The sequence below is a fragment of the Motacilla alba genome, chromosome Z (assembly GCF_015832195.1).
Source record: "Motacilla alba alba isolate MOTALB_02 chromosome Z, Motacilla_alba_V1.0_pri, whole genome shotgun sequence".
NCBI classification, from domain to species: domain Eukaryota; kingdom Metazoa; phylum Chordata; class Aves; order Passeriformes; family Motacillidae; genus Motacilla; species Motacilla alba.
In genome coordinates this window covers 10,056,125-10,072,833 of record NC_052046.1, presented here as the reverse complement: position 1 = coordinate 10,072,833, position 16,709 = coordinate 10,056,125, and the positions used below count along the sequence as shown (strand labels likewise).

General features: G+C 44.5%; 1 protein-coding gene across 6 annotated transcripts in view; it reads left to right on the top strand.

The window, feature by feature from the left end:
* Window positions 1-16,709, top strand: part of PDZD2 (PDZ domain containing 2) — a 202,826-nt gene that overhangs the window by 111,489 nt on the left and 74,628 nt on the right. Inside the window, exon 1 of one of the 6 annotated variants that reach the window (XM_038123277.1) lies at window positions 9,489-9,532. The exons of the other annotated variants lie outside the window; for them this stretch is intronic. Within the exon in view, the coding sequence (XP_037979205.1) occupies window positions 9,510-9,532 (23 nt within the window). The 5' untranslated portion in view covers window positions 9,489-9,509. Of the gene's footprint in view, window positions 1-9,488; window positions 9,533-16,709 lie in introns of those variants that run through there. 6 annotated transcript variants of the gene reach the window in all.

The following is a 16,709-nucleotide window of genomic DNA, read 5'->3' as shown; positions in this document are numbered from 1 at the left end:
GCCTCGATATCTCATGTTCTTCCTTTCCAGAATTTTACTTTTTTTTCAAAGGAATGTTTTTTTTTTCCCCTCTTTGCTTCATTACTGTTTTCTGTGAGGAAAACTTCAGTGAGAATCTGTAGCTCAATTAAAAAAAAAAAAGTCTTTGAAAAACTGTAATTTTAAGGGTTTGGAAGGTGGGGATTAACTTTTGCTTCCCACCTAAAGTGATTTCAGGGTTTTTGCAGGCTGGGTGTACAGCTTGGGGCTACTGTGGACAAACAGTCGGGGGAAGCCCTGATGCCTGGTAATTCAAGGATGCGGGGAAGAGCACACCTGGGAGAGCCTTGCATGTGTATGTGCTGCTGCAGTTGTGCAGCACAACTGTGCCAGGTGCGTCTAGAAATGACACTGCACTGATGGGGGATTATTTATGCTATAGAAGTGAAAATTTCGGGGCCTGGAATGTACTGTGAAGGAGGGAGCAGACAGGGAACTCCACAGGGGCTTTTTTCTGCCCTGTATTTTCTACAAGAGAAAAGCAGACCTGAAGCGTAGCTGAGACTAATGGGATCCTGAGCTGAACTTTGCAGCTTTCCCCTGTGATCGCGGCAGACTGACCGAAGCTCTGCTCTGGGAACTGGCTGATTTCAGGGTGTGTCATTGATTTGTTCTGGATGGTGGCAATTCCTCTGACTTCACTGCAGTTTTTAAAAAAGGAGGGGTTTGTGTTTTTCATCCAAAACAAAGCAAATCCACAGCAAAATTGTGTTGACAGCATTGTCCCTGAAATACAAATAATAAATGCCCCTGATTTTTGTTGAGGAGAAAAAAAATCCAGCTTTATCTCAGGCACTGCTAACTTGCTATCTTTTTATTCCCCACAAAAAATGATTCAGTTCTGATTTCACAGAATTGGAGGTAAAATATATTTCTAATTTTAGTGCTAAAACTGTACCATTTTAGTTATACAGGCACTGTTAATATCATGCTGCAAAGAAAATGTAAGAACTTGAGTGTGCCTCTGTAGTTATTAAACATTTGCCATTGGGGATAAAATTGGAAGGAGGAGGAAAAGCCAGGCTGAGCCAGAGGGTGATCAAAAGTCCAAAAGGGTCTCAGAAGCCAGTGTGCCTGGGAGAGTTTAAAAATGGGACACTGATGTCAAAGCCATTTTGGTGCTTTAAGATGTGCCAACCTCGGAGTTCAAGGGCCCTGGAGCCAAAATGAATGGCGTGGGTTGGGAGCAGTGTATAACTTCAAATTGTCACTTAATTTTCTTGTTGTTATTGTCATACAATTAATGTCATGGCCATTGAGCTAAAAGATGAGGGGTTTTGATTGGATTTTTGGGTCTGTAATCACTGCTGTGATGTGGCTGCCTGGAGGCAAGGACTTGCAAACTGATCTTTCCAATAGGAGGATTATAGCTGAGGAGGGAGTGCTGGGTTTAAAGAAAGAAAAGTTTAAAGCTGTCATATAGTGGTTTCCACTCAGATGAAAAAGAAGAGGATTATAAAGCTTTTGTAAAAAATAAAAAAAGTTAAAAAATAGCATTGTTAAAGGACTCACAATGGAAAAATCCCTCTTAGCAAAAAAAAAAAAAAAAACCACCCTCTTGGGACTTGCATTTTGAAAACATTATTCCCCACAAGTAGAGAGTGAAGTGAGCTCCCAGAAGGCATGACAGGCAGCTCTCGGGGCTGTGCATCTCCGAAATTCTGCTCCTGAGAGAATTTGTCTCATCCAAACTGGTGGCTGAGTTGCTGTTGTACAGGGCTACTCTCAGTGATGTAGCCACTCTAATCTGAGTCTGTGGCTGGGAACTTCAAATATTTTGTTGGTTATCTTTCCTGTCACTGCATTTTGGACCCTCACATTTTGTGTAAAAAGATCTCTTCTTCTATCCTTGTTGAGGTATTGTTTGCAGATAGAGAAGTCAGGCTGCCTCTGGGAGGTTGCTGGGCATGGGGGAGGGACTCATGCCTAGGGTGGAGAAGGGAGAAAATAAGATGGAGAATATGGAAGCACAGATCCATTTGACGAATGAGGGGAAATACCTTCCTTCTTTCCATATTCCCTTGGTGCTGCCTTAAACCATTAGGTCAGGAAAGGATTCAAATGTTCATTTCAGACCCTTGATGTGCTGTCAAGTTAGCCCAAGTAGACAGGCCACTCAGGTACCTGACATGTGTAAACACAGATTTATTTCCTTGCTCTTTTTGTGTGATTTACCCAGGATTATTTGTATTATTTACCCAACTTTCTAAAGATCAGTGGTATTGCAGCATCTGAAGATTTTTCACTGTTGTGCTCTCTTGGGTCTCTGAGTAGCCTGTGTTTGACTTGGATCAAAGCATGAAGCAGTGTCACAGGCTTCAATACTTCCTGGTAAGGGCCAGTGTATTTAGTCATGGCAAGTGTAAAACATCTCCATTTTGTGGTTAAATTTCTCTTCTGTTCATGGTAATATTTTAAAATATCACTTTCATGATAACAGCTTCTTTCCAGAGCATGACTGCATCAACTGGAAGGGTAATGGCCATCATATTAATTGTTACAGAAAGGCTTTTTTTTTCACTTATTAGCAGAAATAAGTTAAATGAGGTAAAGCTGGGTCACACTTCTGCACAGTATGTGCAAGGCCATCCTATAACACTTGGCTGAAACACAGATATCCACATTTGGTTTTAAAGTGCAAAACTAGAAGTTGAATGCTTTTCTAATTGCCAATGGTGATTGAATTACTGGGGCATTATGAAAACCTGTAGAAAGAATACATGGAAAGAAGGCAGCTTGGCTCGAGGACCTAAGCTGACTGGCATCGCTGAGGCTTCGTGTTTCTGGAGAGGCTGGAGTTGCCAAAAGTTTGCAGACTCTGTGCTAAACGTGACAAAAGGACCAGGTTAGCATGGGAGTCCTGCCTGACTGACAGCCACAGGGATATGCAGGATGCTCCTTGAGCTAATGTGGGCCAGGTGATGGAGAAGGCTGCTATAATCCTTGAGGCAACAGGAACAGTCAGGTCCATCCCTGCCTTCCTGATGATGAAGCAGAAACATTGACGCAAGCAAACTGAACCCTCAGTTTGCTTCACACCAGGGATCACTGCTGTACAGCTGGCTGTGGTTCTCTCTCTTTGCATTTGGCTTTTAAAATTCAAATGCTTTGGCCAGAAACGTTATAGCACAAGTCTGTGTCTCAGAGGACATTAGTCTGTAGAGACACTTGGCAAGACCACAGAATATCAGAATGTGGAGTAACTTGCTTTTTCCTTTTGTAAACCATTATGTAAACACATTGTTTGGATCACTGGGAGTTGATTGTTTAACTTTTCTCTCTACAGTTTGAAAAGTAACAACAACAACAAAAAATGCCCAAAAGGAAAAAGAAACAAAACACTACTTATTTTCCTGGTGTGCCCAAGTAACACTTTCCAAATGTAAAAGCCTCTTAGGATATGGAAAAGCAGCAACACTATTTATACTGCCTTTATGAAAAGACTGATCAAAGGAGCACAACTGTGCTTGGCTTTATTTAGCGTTGATGACTGCATTAAGGTCAGGGTGCTTATTATTTTATTGAATTCAGAAGTTGTGGGCTCTGCAAAGCATAAAGCCGGCTGAGGATCTGGTGTGTGCTCGATTTATATCGAATTATGTGCTGCGCTATCCCAACGTGTTTTATGCTCTGATGGCTGCATTTCTTTGTCAGTCTTTTGGAGAGTGTACCTTGTGTTTGGGGCTTGTCTGTCTCACTCTCTCCCTCTCTCCTTTTTAAAAATTTTTTTCTCTTAAACCTTGCTGAAGGGTGCTGAGAATTAGGAAGGTTTGACCTTGCTGGGAGCACATGAGTTTTCCTCCATGGGAGAGAGCTAATCCCAGCTGTGTTCCATTGAGCAGCCAATACTCTGAGTGCACAGGTGCAGAGGGGTTAAAAGGCATTCATGTGCCCTGACTCATCCTGCCCAGCTGCTGTGGTCAAGCAGCTTTCTTGGCCGCTAGCAAGGCTCTGAAGAGATCTGTGGAGTAAAAATAGGCATACAGAAAAACCCGAAGACATGAGATGAGGGTAATTTCTGCTGATTTCCCATACAGACATGATACCTTGTACCAAAATGTCTCATGTGTTGTACAGATATGGGACAGAGTGTGGGGCCCGTCCTCCTGTGGTTAGGGAAGAGTGCTGAGATAGATAATTAATAAAAGGGTTAATATTAAAATCATGGTGTGCTAACTGTCTGCACAGCTGATTAAAGTGTTAAGAGGTGGATCAGATTAAATCCCAGACCAGAAATCTCACTAAAAAGCTTTGCATAGCTTTTTACGGGAGCTATTGTCTCTTCTTCTACATACAGGGTAGTGACACAGCTTTTGTTCTGTCCTGCGGACGGTGGCTGTGAGCAGGCAGCATGGTCTAGCTCTGAATATTGCTGGCGTGGGACAGCGGCCTTTTGACATGGCATAGTTCAGCATTTTATTGTTGAGATTTCTCCTTTTGTAACTGCTGGTCACATTGGTGGTGAAAGCAGTGCAGCATTTAATGCAGACAAAAGCAATTCTATGTGCTAGGCAAGTTTGATAGTTGGCTTTTCCCACGTTCTCTGGACTTCAGAGGTTGGCTGTGATTACTGGCCCCTGACTCCTCCTCTAGTAGCCCCATTTCTCACTTTATGTATCAGTTACTTTTTTTATTACCTTCATTTTGTTACTGGCGGGGGGGGGAGGGGGTCTGTCTCCTTTTTTTGCTTTCCTTTAATTGCCGTTTCCCTAGTTGTAGTTTGACTTTACCACCTGCTTGGCAGTAAAGATGATGTGTGACCCTGAAAATGGAAGGTGAATCATTCTTTCCTAGTCTGCTCTTGTACCACAGGCACTTATAGGCAACAGTGGCTGTGGTGGGTCTCGTGCCTGCAGTCCTTGTTGGCTGCTGGCAGAGCTCTCCTACTGTCAGATTTGGTGAGGGCAGAGCCCAGTTGACCCACAGCCTACCTACATTACCCCTGGTCAGATGAGCTGGAGGTGCTTAAGAGCTTCTCATTTTCCAAACACTGAAGACTTTGGTCCGACTAAAACTGGCAGCTACTCCAGTAACAGCGCTTCACATAGCATGTGGGATCTGGGAGTTTTCCCCTTGATCACTTGGAAGGAGGGCTGGTAGTCAGGACCCTAGCAGAGCTGCAGATGTCCCTATGTTTTTTCTGTCACATCTTCGCATTTGTGCATCTCTGCATGTGTTTGAGACCAGAGCTGTTCACAGGGCTGTACTCACACCTTGCCTGCCCTCCTGTGAGAAGATTAAAGGTCTGCCCTGGGTGCTGGGAGCTGCGGGTGTGCTACTGGTGCTCCTCTCATGGACTGAAGATGAAGCTGAGTTTCAGGGATGCAGGTTGTGTGTGGTCCTGGCTACTGCAGGGTGGAGTACCTCCAAAAAACGGCCTTGCCTTCAGTGTCTGTATGGGGGGGATTCACAGCAAGAGCCTCTAGAGCTCTGGTCTTGCAGCTGGGTCCTTGCACAGCTTTGGTGTTAGAGATTAATGTGCTGTCAATGCTGTGAGGTCGTGATTTGATTTAATTTATTTCACATAGAAGTCATTAACTGCTCTCTGTCATGAATATTTTTGACCAGCAGTGAGCAAACTGTGATGTGAGTGCCAAGGATGTGTTAGCAGACATTGAATAGTGTGTAAAAGGGTACAGTGGGATGGGTGGGGAGACACTTGCCAGCTCCTGACTTGCACTAAGTTTCCACTGCAGGTTTGCTGTTCATCTGGAGATGAAATGCAGGATCTGGCACTCCAGTCTGCTGGGGTCCTTGACCCATCTTAGAGGTGTCATGATAAAAAGCAAGTGGTCAGCTGCAGTCATCATTTCCTTAGGTTAAGAAGCTGTGTTTTGAATTCTTTGTGACAGGATCTGTAAATGTACAAAAGAAATTAATAAACTGCGTAAATCAATAGGTCAGTAAATCTAATAGGGATTTAAGGTCTGCCCTCCCTTCATTGAATTTGAGTAATGATGATTATATATGAGTTTAAACTGCCAAGTTTGGACTTGAATCCAGACTGCTACTTCAAGCCTTATGTCCTGGCTTTTAGCTTCTGGTCCAGATCCAATACATTAGGATTAATATATGTATATTGGCAAGTGCAAATAGACCTTAAAATATGGTAGATATTGGTGTGCTCTGTTCACAGCTCTGTTTCATATATATGTATCAAGGTCTTGATTTTCAGATAAAACGGAATAAACTAGAGGAGGTGACAGGCTTTTATGTACAGCAAATGGCTTTTGTGACCCATTTTGGAGAGACGTGGAAGTTTAACGCTGGTGGCTGCTGGGCAATACTGGCCTCCTATTCAAAGAAGTGGCTTAGGAAGGTACAGAAGGAAGATGAGTGAAATCTATTAAGTAAGTTGAAAAATGAAAGTGAAATGGCACAAAATATATAAGTAAGTTGGGTGATATAGCTCTTTTCTTTATAGGAGTTCAACTATTAATGAAGTCAGATCACTGTTGCTTTGCTGAAGGCAAGTATCTCTAGGTGGTAAATTGTCCTCGGTCCCTCCAAGGTTTAGATCTTTTTTTATGAAAGCAATCCCTCTTGCAAACTGAATTTTGCCTGTGGCGACTGCTCTAAGGCATCAACTTCAAGCCTGGTCCAAAGCTAATTAAATCAAAGAGTGTTGATCAAATAGTTGGCCTCATGCTTTGGCTTTGCATTCTCCTTGCTTGAGCAAGGAGCTGTCTTGAAACCCTGACATCTGCTGATGTATTTAATGCTAGGGAGGGAAAAGAAGAACTTGTGCCTCTCTTCCCTTGCAGAACAGAGTTAAAATGCAGTGGGGGATTGAGGAGAAAAACATTGGAGAGGAGGGCTAACCCCTAAACTGGGAAGTAGGCTGGGATTTTCAGGGGCCAGGGGCATGTGGAGAGCTGACAGCATCTTCCTCTGCTGTTAGCCAGCACATTTCCATAGAGTCCTTGCCAAAAACTTCCCCAAAGTGAGGGACTTTAGTCATAGCCACTACAAGAAGGGCTTTGTGAGTACAGTACTGCCCCTTGTCCCCTCTTGCTTTCTGTGTCTCAGGCAGCTTAGGCCAGCTCTGGTTTTGGGAACATGTAGTGTCTTACATGAAAAATGCAGTAACAGCTGTAGCAGGGTGATTCTGCTTGGTCAAATGAAACAGGAGTTTGCAAACAGCATGATGAGAAGACAGAGCTGGTACTGGCTCAGTGCCTTCAAGGTGGTCAAGAGCTTTCTGTTTACCTGCATGGAATATGTGTGTTTTATGTATGTACAACAAAAGTGCAGCAGAATACGTCTGATTTAATCAGACTTTTGGAGTTTGATAATCATTTTGATAACTATAATGGTTAGGATAACCATTTTGATCTATTTTTAAATATCCTATAACTTTAATAGTATCTATATCATTGTCCTGCATTTAATGCCAAGCTTTATGTCCTATAGTATTTTACATTTAACATGTATTATGTTAATCATCCAGACCCCAGACTTTGAGCTGGCACCTGAGCTGCTGGTAACCAAATCAATTGCCCAGCACACTGCAGAATTTTTATGTGGGTATGTATTTCTGTATTTGATCAGTGTGAGCGCATATGTCCCAGACAAAGAAAAATTGTTCATGAGAGAGCAACTGCCACAATATTTCAGAGTAGAGGCTCAAGCAGCCTAATTTTAAGATTTTGCATATAAGAGATGAAGCTGTTAATAGCATCTTGGCATCAAGATAGCACCAAAGAAAAAGGAGACAATCAACAGGTGCTCATCCTTTGGTTTTGGTATTTTCCTGTTTTTGTTTTTAATACCTCATTCCTTATGCATAATGGGGGTGGTGCCATCATTGTCATGGAAACGGGGTACAATGGCGATTAAAATGGATGTGGGTCCTTTGTTTCTGGGACCATGTGGTTGCTGAAGTGTCTCTTGTGCTCAGTGGCAATTTGCTGAGATTATCTGATGTGTGTGACTTCCAGGAGCACAGCCAATGGAGTTCATGTGTTTTGTTGCTTCTCATCTGAGCAAACACCAACAAATGGGACCCACAAATCGCCTTTTATCATTGAACACAAGGGCCTTGGGGTGGTGGTGTTGGATATGTCTGTCTTCAAAGAAGCTGGTGTTACACGGAACTGCTGGTAGGGAAGAGGTGGACCCAAAACCTCCTTGCTGCAGAAGGTTGGTATTAAGTGAGAAGAATGTGGAAGCTGGAATCCCTGAGGCATTTGTTGCTGTGGTGGGTATCAGGGCTAAGGGCTGCTGTCCTGGCTGGCAGGAAGGAGTGTCTTGTGCCTCCTGATGAACGGGGATGTGTCTCTAAAACAAGACACTGTGCTCTTCTTTCCAAAGCTTTTCGAAAGGCTGTGAAGGAGCAGCTGTGCTTCTGAGCTGTTACTGTGCTCCTGGAGGGAAATCCTGGTCCTACAGCGCAGGTGGCAAAATGCCAGCTGACTTTTGGAGGGGGTGAGGGTTTGTCAGGGTTTTACTGCTAGAGGTGGCGGTGGATGAGGACAGAGGGCGGCCTTAGGGCTGCTGTAGGTTTGCAGTGGCTGAGGAGGATTGAAAATACCACTGTATTGAAGTGCCTACAGCAGAGTTACTTGGCATAGACATGTACAGTCTCTGCTTTTCATATGGGCTGTCTTAATGCCCTTCTTTGTTGCTAAAGGAGCAGAAATGTCCTGCTACAAGGATGTGATCCAGTCCCCTGCTTGTCCAACAAAGAAATTCTTGTTGCTAAAGAAAAGGCTTTCTTAAGAAATATATAGATGCCCAGAGTTTGAATTTATGCTTTTCTCTGTGGGATGAGTCATTGCACTGGTTTTTAATAGAGCCCCTCTGGATTTATGTGGCTGCTGCTCAGATTAAACTCTGATCTGGTGTGTGAAAGAAGATTCAGTAGTTGTTGTGCTCTGCTGCTGTCCTGACACTTGCAGAGAATTGCTGGTTAAAGTCTGCTTCTGGCTTTTTCTGTGCAGATAGCAGTTACTAAATACATTTTGGAGCATCCTTTCTGGTGACACTGGCTGTCTGCACGTGTTGCTACTTGATGTTTTTTTTTAAGCAAACATCCAATACCTGCTGGCTTGTTGGTTGTATTTTGTTTAATTGAATTCAGTGTTATGTGAGAACATGCTGACAAGTCCAATCAATATAGTCAGTGAAAGTGTAGGAAGAGGAGGGGAAGAAATCAGCGATATGACATGTTACAAACTAATAATGAAGTTGTTGTGATGATTTGTAATGGTAATTTTTACTTCCCCCAGTAAGAACTTGTTTTTTTCTTTTTTTTTCCCCTCCCCGTAGTTGCTGCCAGGTTCTGCCCTGAAATTCAGAATTACGATTTGTCACACCTTTGGAGCAAGCAGTGTCGATTCCCTTGGGGAGAGGAAGTGATCTGGAAGAGCTGGTGGAAGAGCTGGGTGCTTTGGGTGGGGCAGCGAGTGGAGGAGGAGCAGGAGGGGGGATTGGGATTGTAGGGAGTGCCGGTGGTGCTGAGCCCTCGGATGCATCCCTGCTGGTCTCTGCTGTAAGTAAACCTGCATGTAAAGCAGATAAATGGAAGTCAGAAAAAAGGGAAATTTCTTTTCCTATGATGCTGTTGCCTTTGACTTTCTGTACTTTTTTGATTTTTTTTTTTCTTTAATAAGCAAAGGCTTATCTGCCAAGTAAACCCGTTCTTTAAGAAGCAGGGATGGGCAGGAACTCTTGGAATTAAAATTTGTGAGCCTTGCAGTCTGCTTCTCTGCCCTTTGCATATCTTGTGGGGGTTTGTAAACTTTGTTTTGCTTGACAGCCTGTCTGCATCTATGAGGGAGGGTTTGCCTCTGGCTAGTGTGCCCTTTGCATTAAATTAAGCAATCCCCACTTCTCTGTCCTGTGAAAGTTGAACTGTAGCAGCTGTACAGCTCATATGTAGCACAGCAACTATTTTTTTACCCTCCCTCTTTACTTTTTTTTACTGCAGCTTTTGTTTTCTGTGTCTTCTCTTGTGAGTCTGTCTTCCATCCCCTCATGCTGTCGCTGTTGAATATTCAAACTCTTGATCTGCACATAGGCTAAAAATCATTATTGCTTTGAACTTACAAATGAATTAAGTGAATTCCCACATCCACCACAGGAAAGGAAAATATTCAGTTTGAAATATAATTTGGAGCCTATAGGAAAATGCATCAGATGAAGTTTGTGCTAATTCTATAGCTTCAGTACCAAAGCACCAGCTCTGTTATCATCAAGAGTATTGAGTGCAAGCTCTGTATTTTCATAGTAACTCAGTATGGCTAATTAGTTTGAAGGCTCTTTGAAGAAGCCGATGTATTGACTAAATAAGCTCTTATTTTTCAAAGCAACTAAAGGCATTCTTAATTTACAGAGTAGATAGTTGTAAAACTGCCTTCAGTTTGCATACCAGGAGCCAGTTGAAGCTGAGTGTGCTTGGATTCAGGCTCGGATTCAGGCTTACTCCTGTGCTGTCTGCCAGGGTTGGTGTCAGTGTGCTCGAGGGAGGTTTCTGGGTTTTGGGCACAGTAGCACAGCATAAATGTGTGCCACTGGGCTGGATGTGCCCAGGAGGGGGATGTCATGTAATGACTGCCTCTGCATCATTGAAATCAGGGGCAGTATTACCAGTCTGTTCCCTGTTTGTGGGCAGGTTGGATCCAATAATGAAGAGCAGCTTTGAGTTTCTAACCAGATGACACGGCTAATCCTAAGGCATGTATAAAGCGGCCATAGTTATTAGGAGATTTGTGGCTTTGAAAGTTCGGATTCCCTTAGTGCAGTTTGTTAATGGCAAGGATTTGCAGTAAGTGAATAATAGATGAAAGTCATCAAAAGGCTTACAGGGGATTTCTTGTGACGTGGTGCTGGTCTGTCTCATGCCAGAGCTGCAGATTTCTGGGTGGATCGTAAAATCTAAAAAAAGAAAAAAAAAAAAAAAGAAAGGGAGAAAGGGAAAAGAAAAAAAGGAGGGCAGTCATTCCTGTTTTGTGTCACTTTGGATGATCAAGTTGATGGCATGATGCATTGGGAAGTACAGCCACAGTGCAGAGTGCTGTATGCTTAATTCCCTTGGCTCTGGCTTTTCCATGGGCCAGCAATGCCCCAACAGCAAAACAGACCCTTCATAGCCCCAGGGTCTGGCAGCTGGAGGGGAAGGGATGCCCCTGGCCATCTTCCCTTCTGCACTGTGCAAGGTGAGCAGGGCTGGTGCTGCACATCCTCACCATCTGGCACAGCTCTTCACTGGGCTCCCAGGAGTATTTCTGCCTGTAATGCCTCTGGTACCACAGGACCAAGAATTTCCTATGAGCTAGGAGCTGCTCACCCCAGTGGGGTCTGCAGTTCTGGGTGACACCTCTCCTATGGGACTGTCCCCCCTGCTTAGGCAGGAGGGTGTCCCAGTGCTTGTGCCAGGGACTTTGCGCAGCTGGGGTGGAGCACAGTGATGCCTGCCCTTACCTACTTCTGTGGCCATAGATTTTGTCCTTAGTTACTGGGCTGGTGCACCTGCAGACACCTTTTGGGTCAGCCCCTGCTCAGAGCCCAGGTCGGGGCTGCAGGCAGCTCCTCCTGCTCCATGAGGAGCACAAATCAATGAGCAACTCTTCTCTGTTGTCATGGTTTGATAGAGGTATGAGGCAGAAAAAAGTTCGGCAGAAAAGCTGTGGGGTGGTATCCTGACATGGGATGAAGTGTGGGAGCTTGTTATCTCCATTTGTTTTAATTTTAAAAAATGCCTTTAACTCTGCTGTCATGTTCCAAGTTGAATCCACCTGCGTTGTATTTGGCAGCATCTAATGAAGCTACAACTTGGGGCAAATCCTAATGAGTTTTGGCTGTAGAAGCAGCTGGGGAAGATTGATTTGATGCTGGGAAAAGCCAGTTATGTGAATAGGTGAAGAAAGCAGAGTCCTATCCGCCCTCCTGACTGTCGAAATAATCATCACTTCCAGGGGTGTTGGTGAGGACTGTCTCAAGGCAGTTTCTGTGATTTTAGTCTGCATCACGGCCTGCCAGAGGATTGCTCGTGTGTTTTGCAGCTGGAAGTGTGCTTACAACAGCCTGCAAGATGTGTATTAAATCCAGAAACTCCACTGTGTGCAAAGCATTTGTTGGGAAGTTGAAGTCATCTGCAAGCTCTAATCCATGGGCCCTCTGAGGAGGGCATGTCTGTCTTGTTTGTGTTGCAAAACCAAGTGAAAGTTGGGAAATGTTTATGGCTACTGCCATGTGTGTTTCTTAATTCTTCTCCCTTTTGCCTTCGTTCAAACTCACTGTGGCAAAAACAGAAAGTGAGGATGTAATTAGAAGCTCGTTTATGTGAGGATCCATGGAAAGAGGCAAACTCCCTACAGGCAGATAGGTGCATGTATATCTGGCGGAGTTCAATTCCTGCATTGCAGGCTGTTTTGCAGAGACCTGCTGTAGTTCTCAAAACTTACTTGAGCATTCAGTTTTGGGGATGTGCAGTGTCAGTGGAGGTTTCATCCTGGGGGCAGTTGTCACCTGAGCAGGTGTGACCCCTGGGTCAGTGACAGCCTCAGCAACTTGGTAGATGCTGCTCTTTTGTTGGGGATCTGCTTCTGGCTGGGAGTCCTGGGCATCTGTTGGTGAAGTGCCTGAATGCAAAGCAGTGCACTTGCCTGGGCATAAGTAACCTCAGCCCCATCACTGGGCAGCTCACTGGGAAATGTTTGTTCTCACGGGGAATTGTAAAACTGAATGAGTGTCAGCATGGTTTGGTTGTTTTAGAGAGGGTGAGTACTTTATTCTGGCCAAACAGAAGATGTGTTTAGGCAGTGAGAGAGGGAAAGGGTTTGGTGTGACTGACGGAAACTGTTGAGCAAGAGATGGTGCTTTGTGCAGGGTTATTATGGTTGGAAACCTGTCCCAGCATGCAGGGGAAGCACGGTTCAGCAAGCCCATAGTCAGAGCCGAAAGCAGTTCATCCCCAGGATTTACTGTGTGTGCAGCCGGTCCCCACCACAGAGAGCAAAACAGTGAAGTTAAATAGCTAAATAAACCTCCTGTCCCTGCAGGCAATGGCCCTCAAAAGGCAAAATTATTGTTTGCAAGAGTGGGTGCAAGTGAAAGGAGACGCTGACAGGCTGGTAGGGAGGGCTGACTCTGGGCAGCCTGTAAGCATTGTGGTCATGGGTGACGGCATCGCCGGCCGTGTTGAGAGTCTCACCACTTGTGGAAAATTCACTCCTTTTCTTCCTTGGGCCTAGTTGTCCTGAAGTCACAAAAAGCACAGTATGTAGGGGTACATTTGTATGAGTTCAGGCTCTTTCCCAGCTGTTAAGGTTTCTTGCAGTGTTGTCAGATCATACTTTCCAACTTTTCCTGTGCTCTGATGGAATTTTCAGTTTTCCATTTTGCTGTTAGTAAAGAGCTATATTTCTCATCTCAAATACACATTTCTTGGCTTTGTGGTCAAATTGCAAGATCTGGGGGTGCTGAATAACAGGAAAGAGGAAGCAGTTGATTTAAGTGGCTACCATTTTCAGTATTAGGAAGAATCCTGGAAAATGCTCAAACCCAAGCAGTCTTCTGAAGGCAAGTAGCCCTTCATGCTAGAATTGGCCCCCTCAAATAAATCTGAGAGCTGTGAATTTGTACCTTCCCTATCTGCCCCCCAGCAGCTGCAGGGTTATTTTGAAGCCTGGCTTCTCTCTGTTAATAGGGCTCCTCTCAGGAGCTCAAGTGAGCCTGCAATAGCGTTGGAAATAAGTCTCTTCTAACCCAGCATACTGCTTCCTGCTGTAAAATAGACTTGATTAAATTTTCTGGCTCTCATTTTCATTGCTTGCAGACATCCAAACCTTCACTTCTCAGTGGAAAGAGGTACATTGGGAATTACAACTAATGTTAAAACCTAAATAATGTGATTTGCCAAAACAATGTTACAGAGATTGTTATTTTGTTTTGTTTCATGGTTTTTTATTTCTCCCCCCATTTAAGATACCATTGTAAAACTCTGCTGCTGGAATAAAAGGTATTGCAGTGAGATGTGTTTGTTCTCTTACCTTTCGGGTATTTGCGATAATTTCTGCATGGGGAAAAACAGGCAGTTTTATTCCAAAGGGGTGATCTCACCTCCCAGAACCAGCCTGCCACTAGCACTTCCCTGTGCTGCTGTAGCAGTGCTGGCTGAGGGCAGATTCAGACCCCATGGTCTTGCAGCCCTCCCACCAGCAAGCTTGGCATCAGGGAGTTGTCAAAATCACACATAGAAATTTTTGTGGCATCCTCCCTGGCAGCTCTGTCTGTGCAAAATTCCTTTATTATTGTCTGTGCTGAACTTCTCATTCAGTTTTGAGTACAAACCATTTCTCTCCGGTTAAATCTATTCCTGGCTGTCACTGCTTCCTGGTGTGATTTGAAACTGGGGGCAGAATTAGATAAAAGATTTGCAGGGAGGAAGAGGGAAGGATGTGAGCTGGATGCTTAGAAAGTGATTGTTTTAGAGGGATGATCCTAAAATAGCATGGAGGAGAGGCAGGAAGCTCTGGAAATAAGGTGGCGAGGTGTAAACAGAGTGACAAGATTTGAGAATTCAGGGTGAACTGGCAGCAGCATCACACACTAGAGGTACTTTGTACATGGGTCACACAGGGATTGCTTTTGACCCTCTTCCTTCTTCCTTCATGTGAGGCATGTATGCTTTCCAGCTGGGTGGTTTATTTTGGACACTTATCTCAGGCACATGGTGCGATTCTTGGGATTATGTCCTGTGCATGACCAGGAATTGCACTAGAGGATCCATATTGGATCCTTTGCAACTCAAAAAGTTGGAAACTTCCAGCTCAGAGTGTTCTGTGATTCTGCTGCATGTTTTGTGAATGGGCTTGTTTAGGCTTTCCAGTATGGAGAGAGTCTTACACTTTGGTGGGAACAATATGTCATGCAGGAAAGAGCACGTCCACCTGTGGGCTTCCAGAGAAAGGGAATTGGATGCCTTCTTTGGTAAAAGCATAGAAGAGCTGTAAAACTCAGGCTGCCTCTTAAGTGCTCAGTGAAACATCAGTTGTACAGGGGGCCACTGGAAACTGGGAGGAGTTGCACAGGACAACGTTTGGACCTTCTAGGATCTTTTATTCTAAAGAAAGTCATTGTGGCGGGAGAGACTGTATCTGATCAGCAGTAAGACAGCATAGGTCACTCAGTAAACATAGGTGATAAAGCCCTTGTGAAACTTGGTATCATTTTGACCTGTTACAGGCAAGGTATTTGTAATTTTTAAATTGATAACTAGCCACTTTAAATTGTTTAGTATATTGTAACTGGAAGTTATATTTGTGAATGTGGCTGTGTATCCAGCTGACTGTCTGTTTGCAGCAGAACTATGAGCTAACAAATTGGAGCCAGGATGGTTTTTGGATTAGCCCACTTCTGTTTGTACACTCTGCCACTAACCAAGGAACAAAGAGAATTTGGCTCCTTAACAACACCCGTTAGTCTGTCTCTAGGACCCAAACCCAAAAAGCACCATGTGTTTCTGTCTACTGTGACTTGTAAATGCATGTGTGGAAGTTGTATGTTCACTAAGATCAGGACCTCTTTAAAGCTTGAGTCCAAAATCTCAGCAGCTGGAATGCAGCATCACTGCTCTGCCCTGCTAGCAGAGCCATACATCAGCAAATCCCAAAGAATTTTATGATGCTTGCAGCTGCAAAATCTGCTAGGTTTGGGATGTCCATCAGAGCTTTGGGGGATCCTCAGGTGTGGAGAGTTTATAAAGCTCCTCAAGTCATCCTGGTCAGCTGTTTGTTCGGGGAGGAGAAAGGCATCAGTGTGGCCATTCACAACCTTTTTCCATGTGCAGTGTAATTTTGGGGTCCTGCTCTGCTTCTTGCTCTCCCAAAGCCATGCATATGCTTTTGAAGCATCACAACAACGTTCAGGGCAGAAGTATGTGAGTTCTGTGCTGTGCCACCATAATTGAAATGATCCAGCCTGTCTTCTCTCCACATATGTGGTGGGGATGCAATTCAGCTGGGCTTACTTGTGTGCGGACAAGGTTGCCATCCTTCGGGTTTTAGAAATGGGAAGTGTGAATGTCATGCAGCCAAAGCCAGACACTGCTCCTGTCTGCACGGTGTGTGCAACTCCCTTGCCCTGGGCTGCAGCCACACACGTCTCTCAGCCCGGTGTAGGTGAGGGCTGTTGGTGGGAGTGGAAGTGTGGTCCCCTGCCACTGCCATTCATCTCCTGTCCCTGCCTCTGTGCTGCTGGGACCAGATGAGGGTGTGTGATCAGATGAGGATGTCATCTGTGTTTAAAATCCTCATCTTGAGACTGAATTCCTTAAAGTTTGCTGTGGCTGTGTTATTTTCAAGTTGGATCGTTTCCCTCCTTGGGTTCATTTGTACTGTTGCCCACATGACCATGCCAGCACCTGAGCAGGCAGGATATGGGGTGATAGGAAAGCTGTAGTGCTATTTGGTATAGGCTGATCCCAGATATGAGTTGATTGTGAAACTGCAGTATTTAAATCCAGTGGCTTCACCACCTCAGACCTTACAGTAACTCTGTGGAATGCCATGTTGTTGGCCCTGTCTCTCCATGGAAAGACTTGCCTGGGGTGCTGTCAGGGATGTAGAGTACAGGAAGAGGAACGGAATTCAGTCTTCCCAAATTCAAAGCCACATCATTGCTTTGATGCCAGGTGGAGTGAGGTGTCTCACCAGGCTTTATCTTGG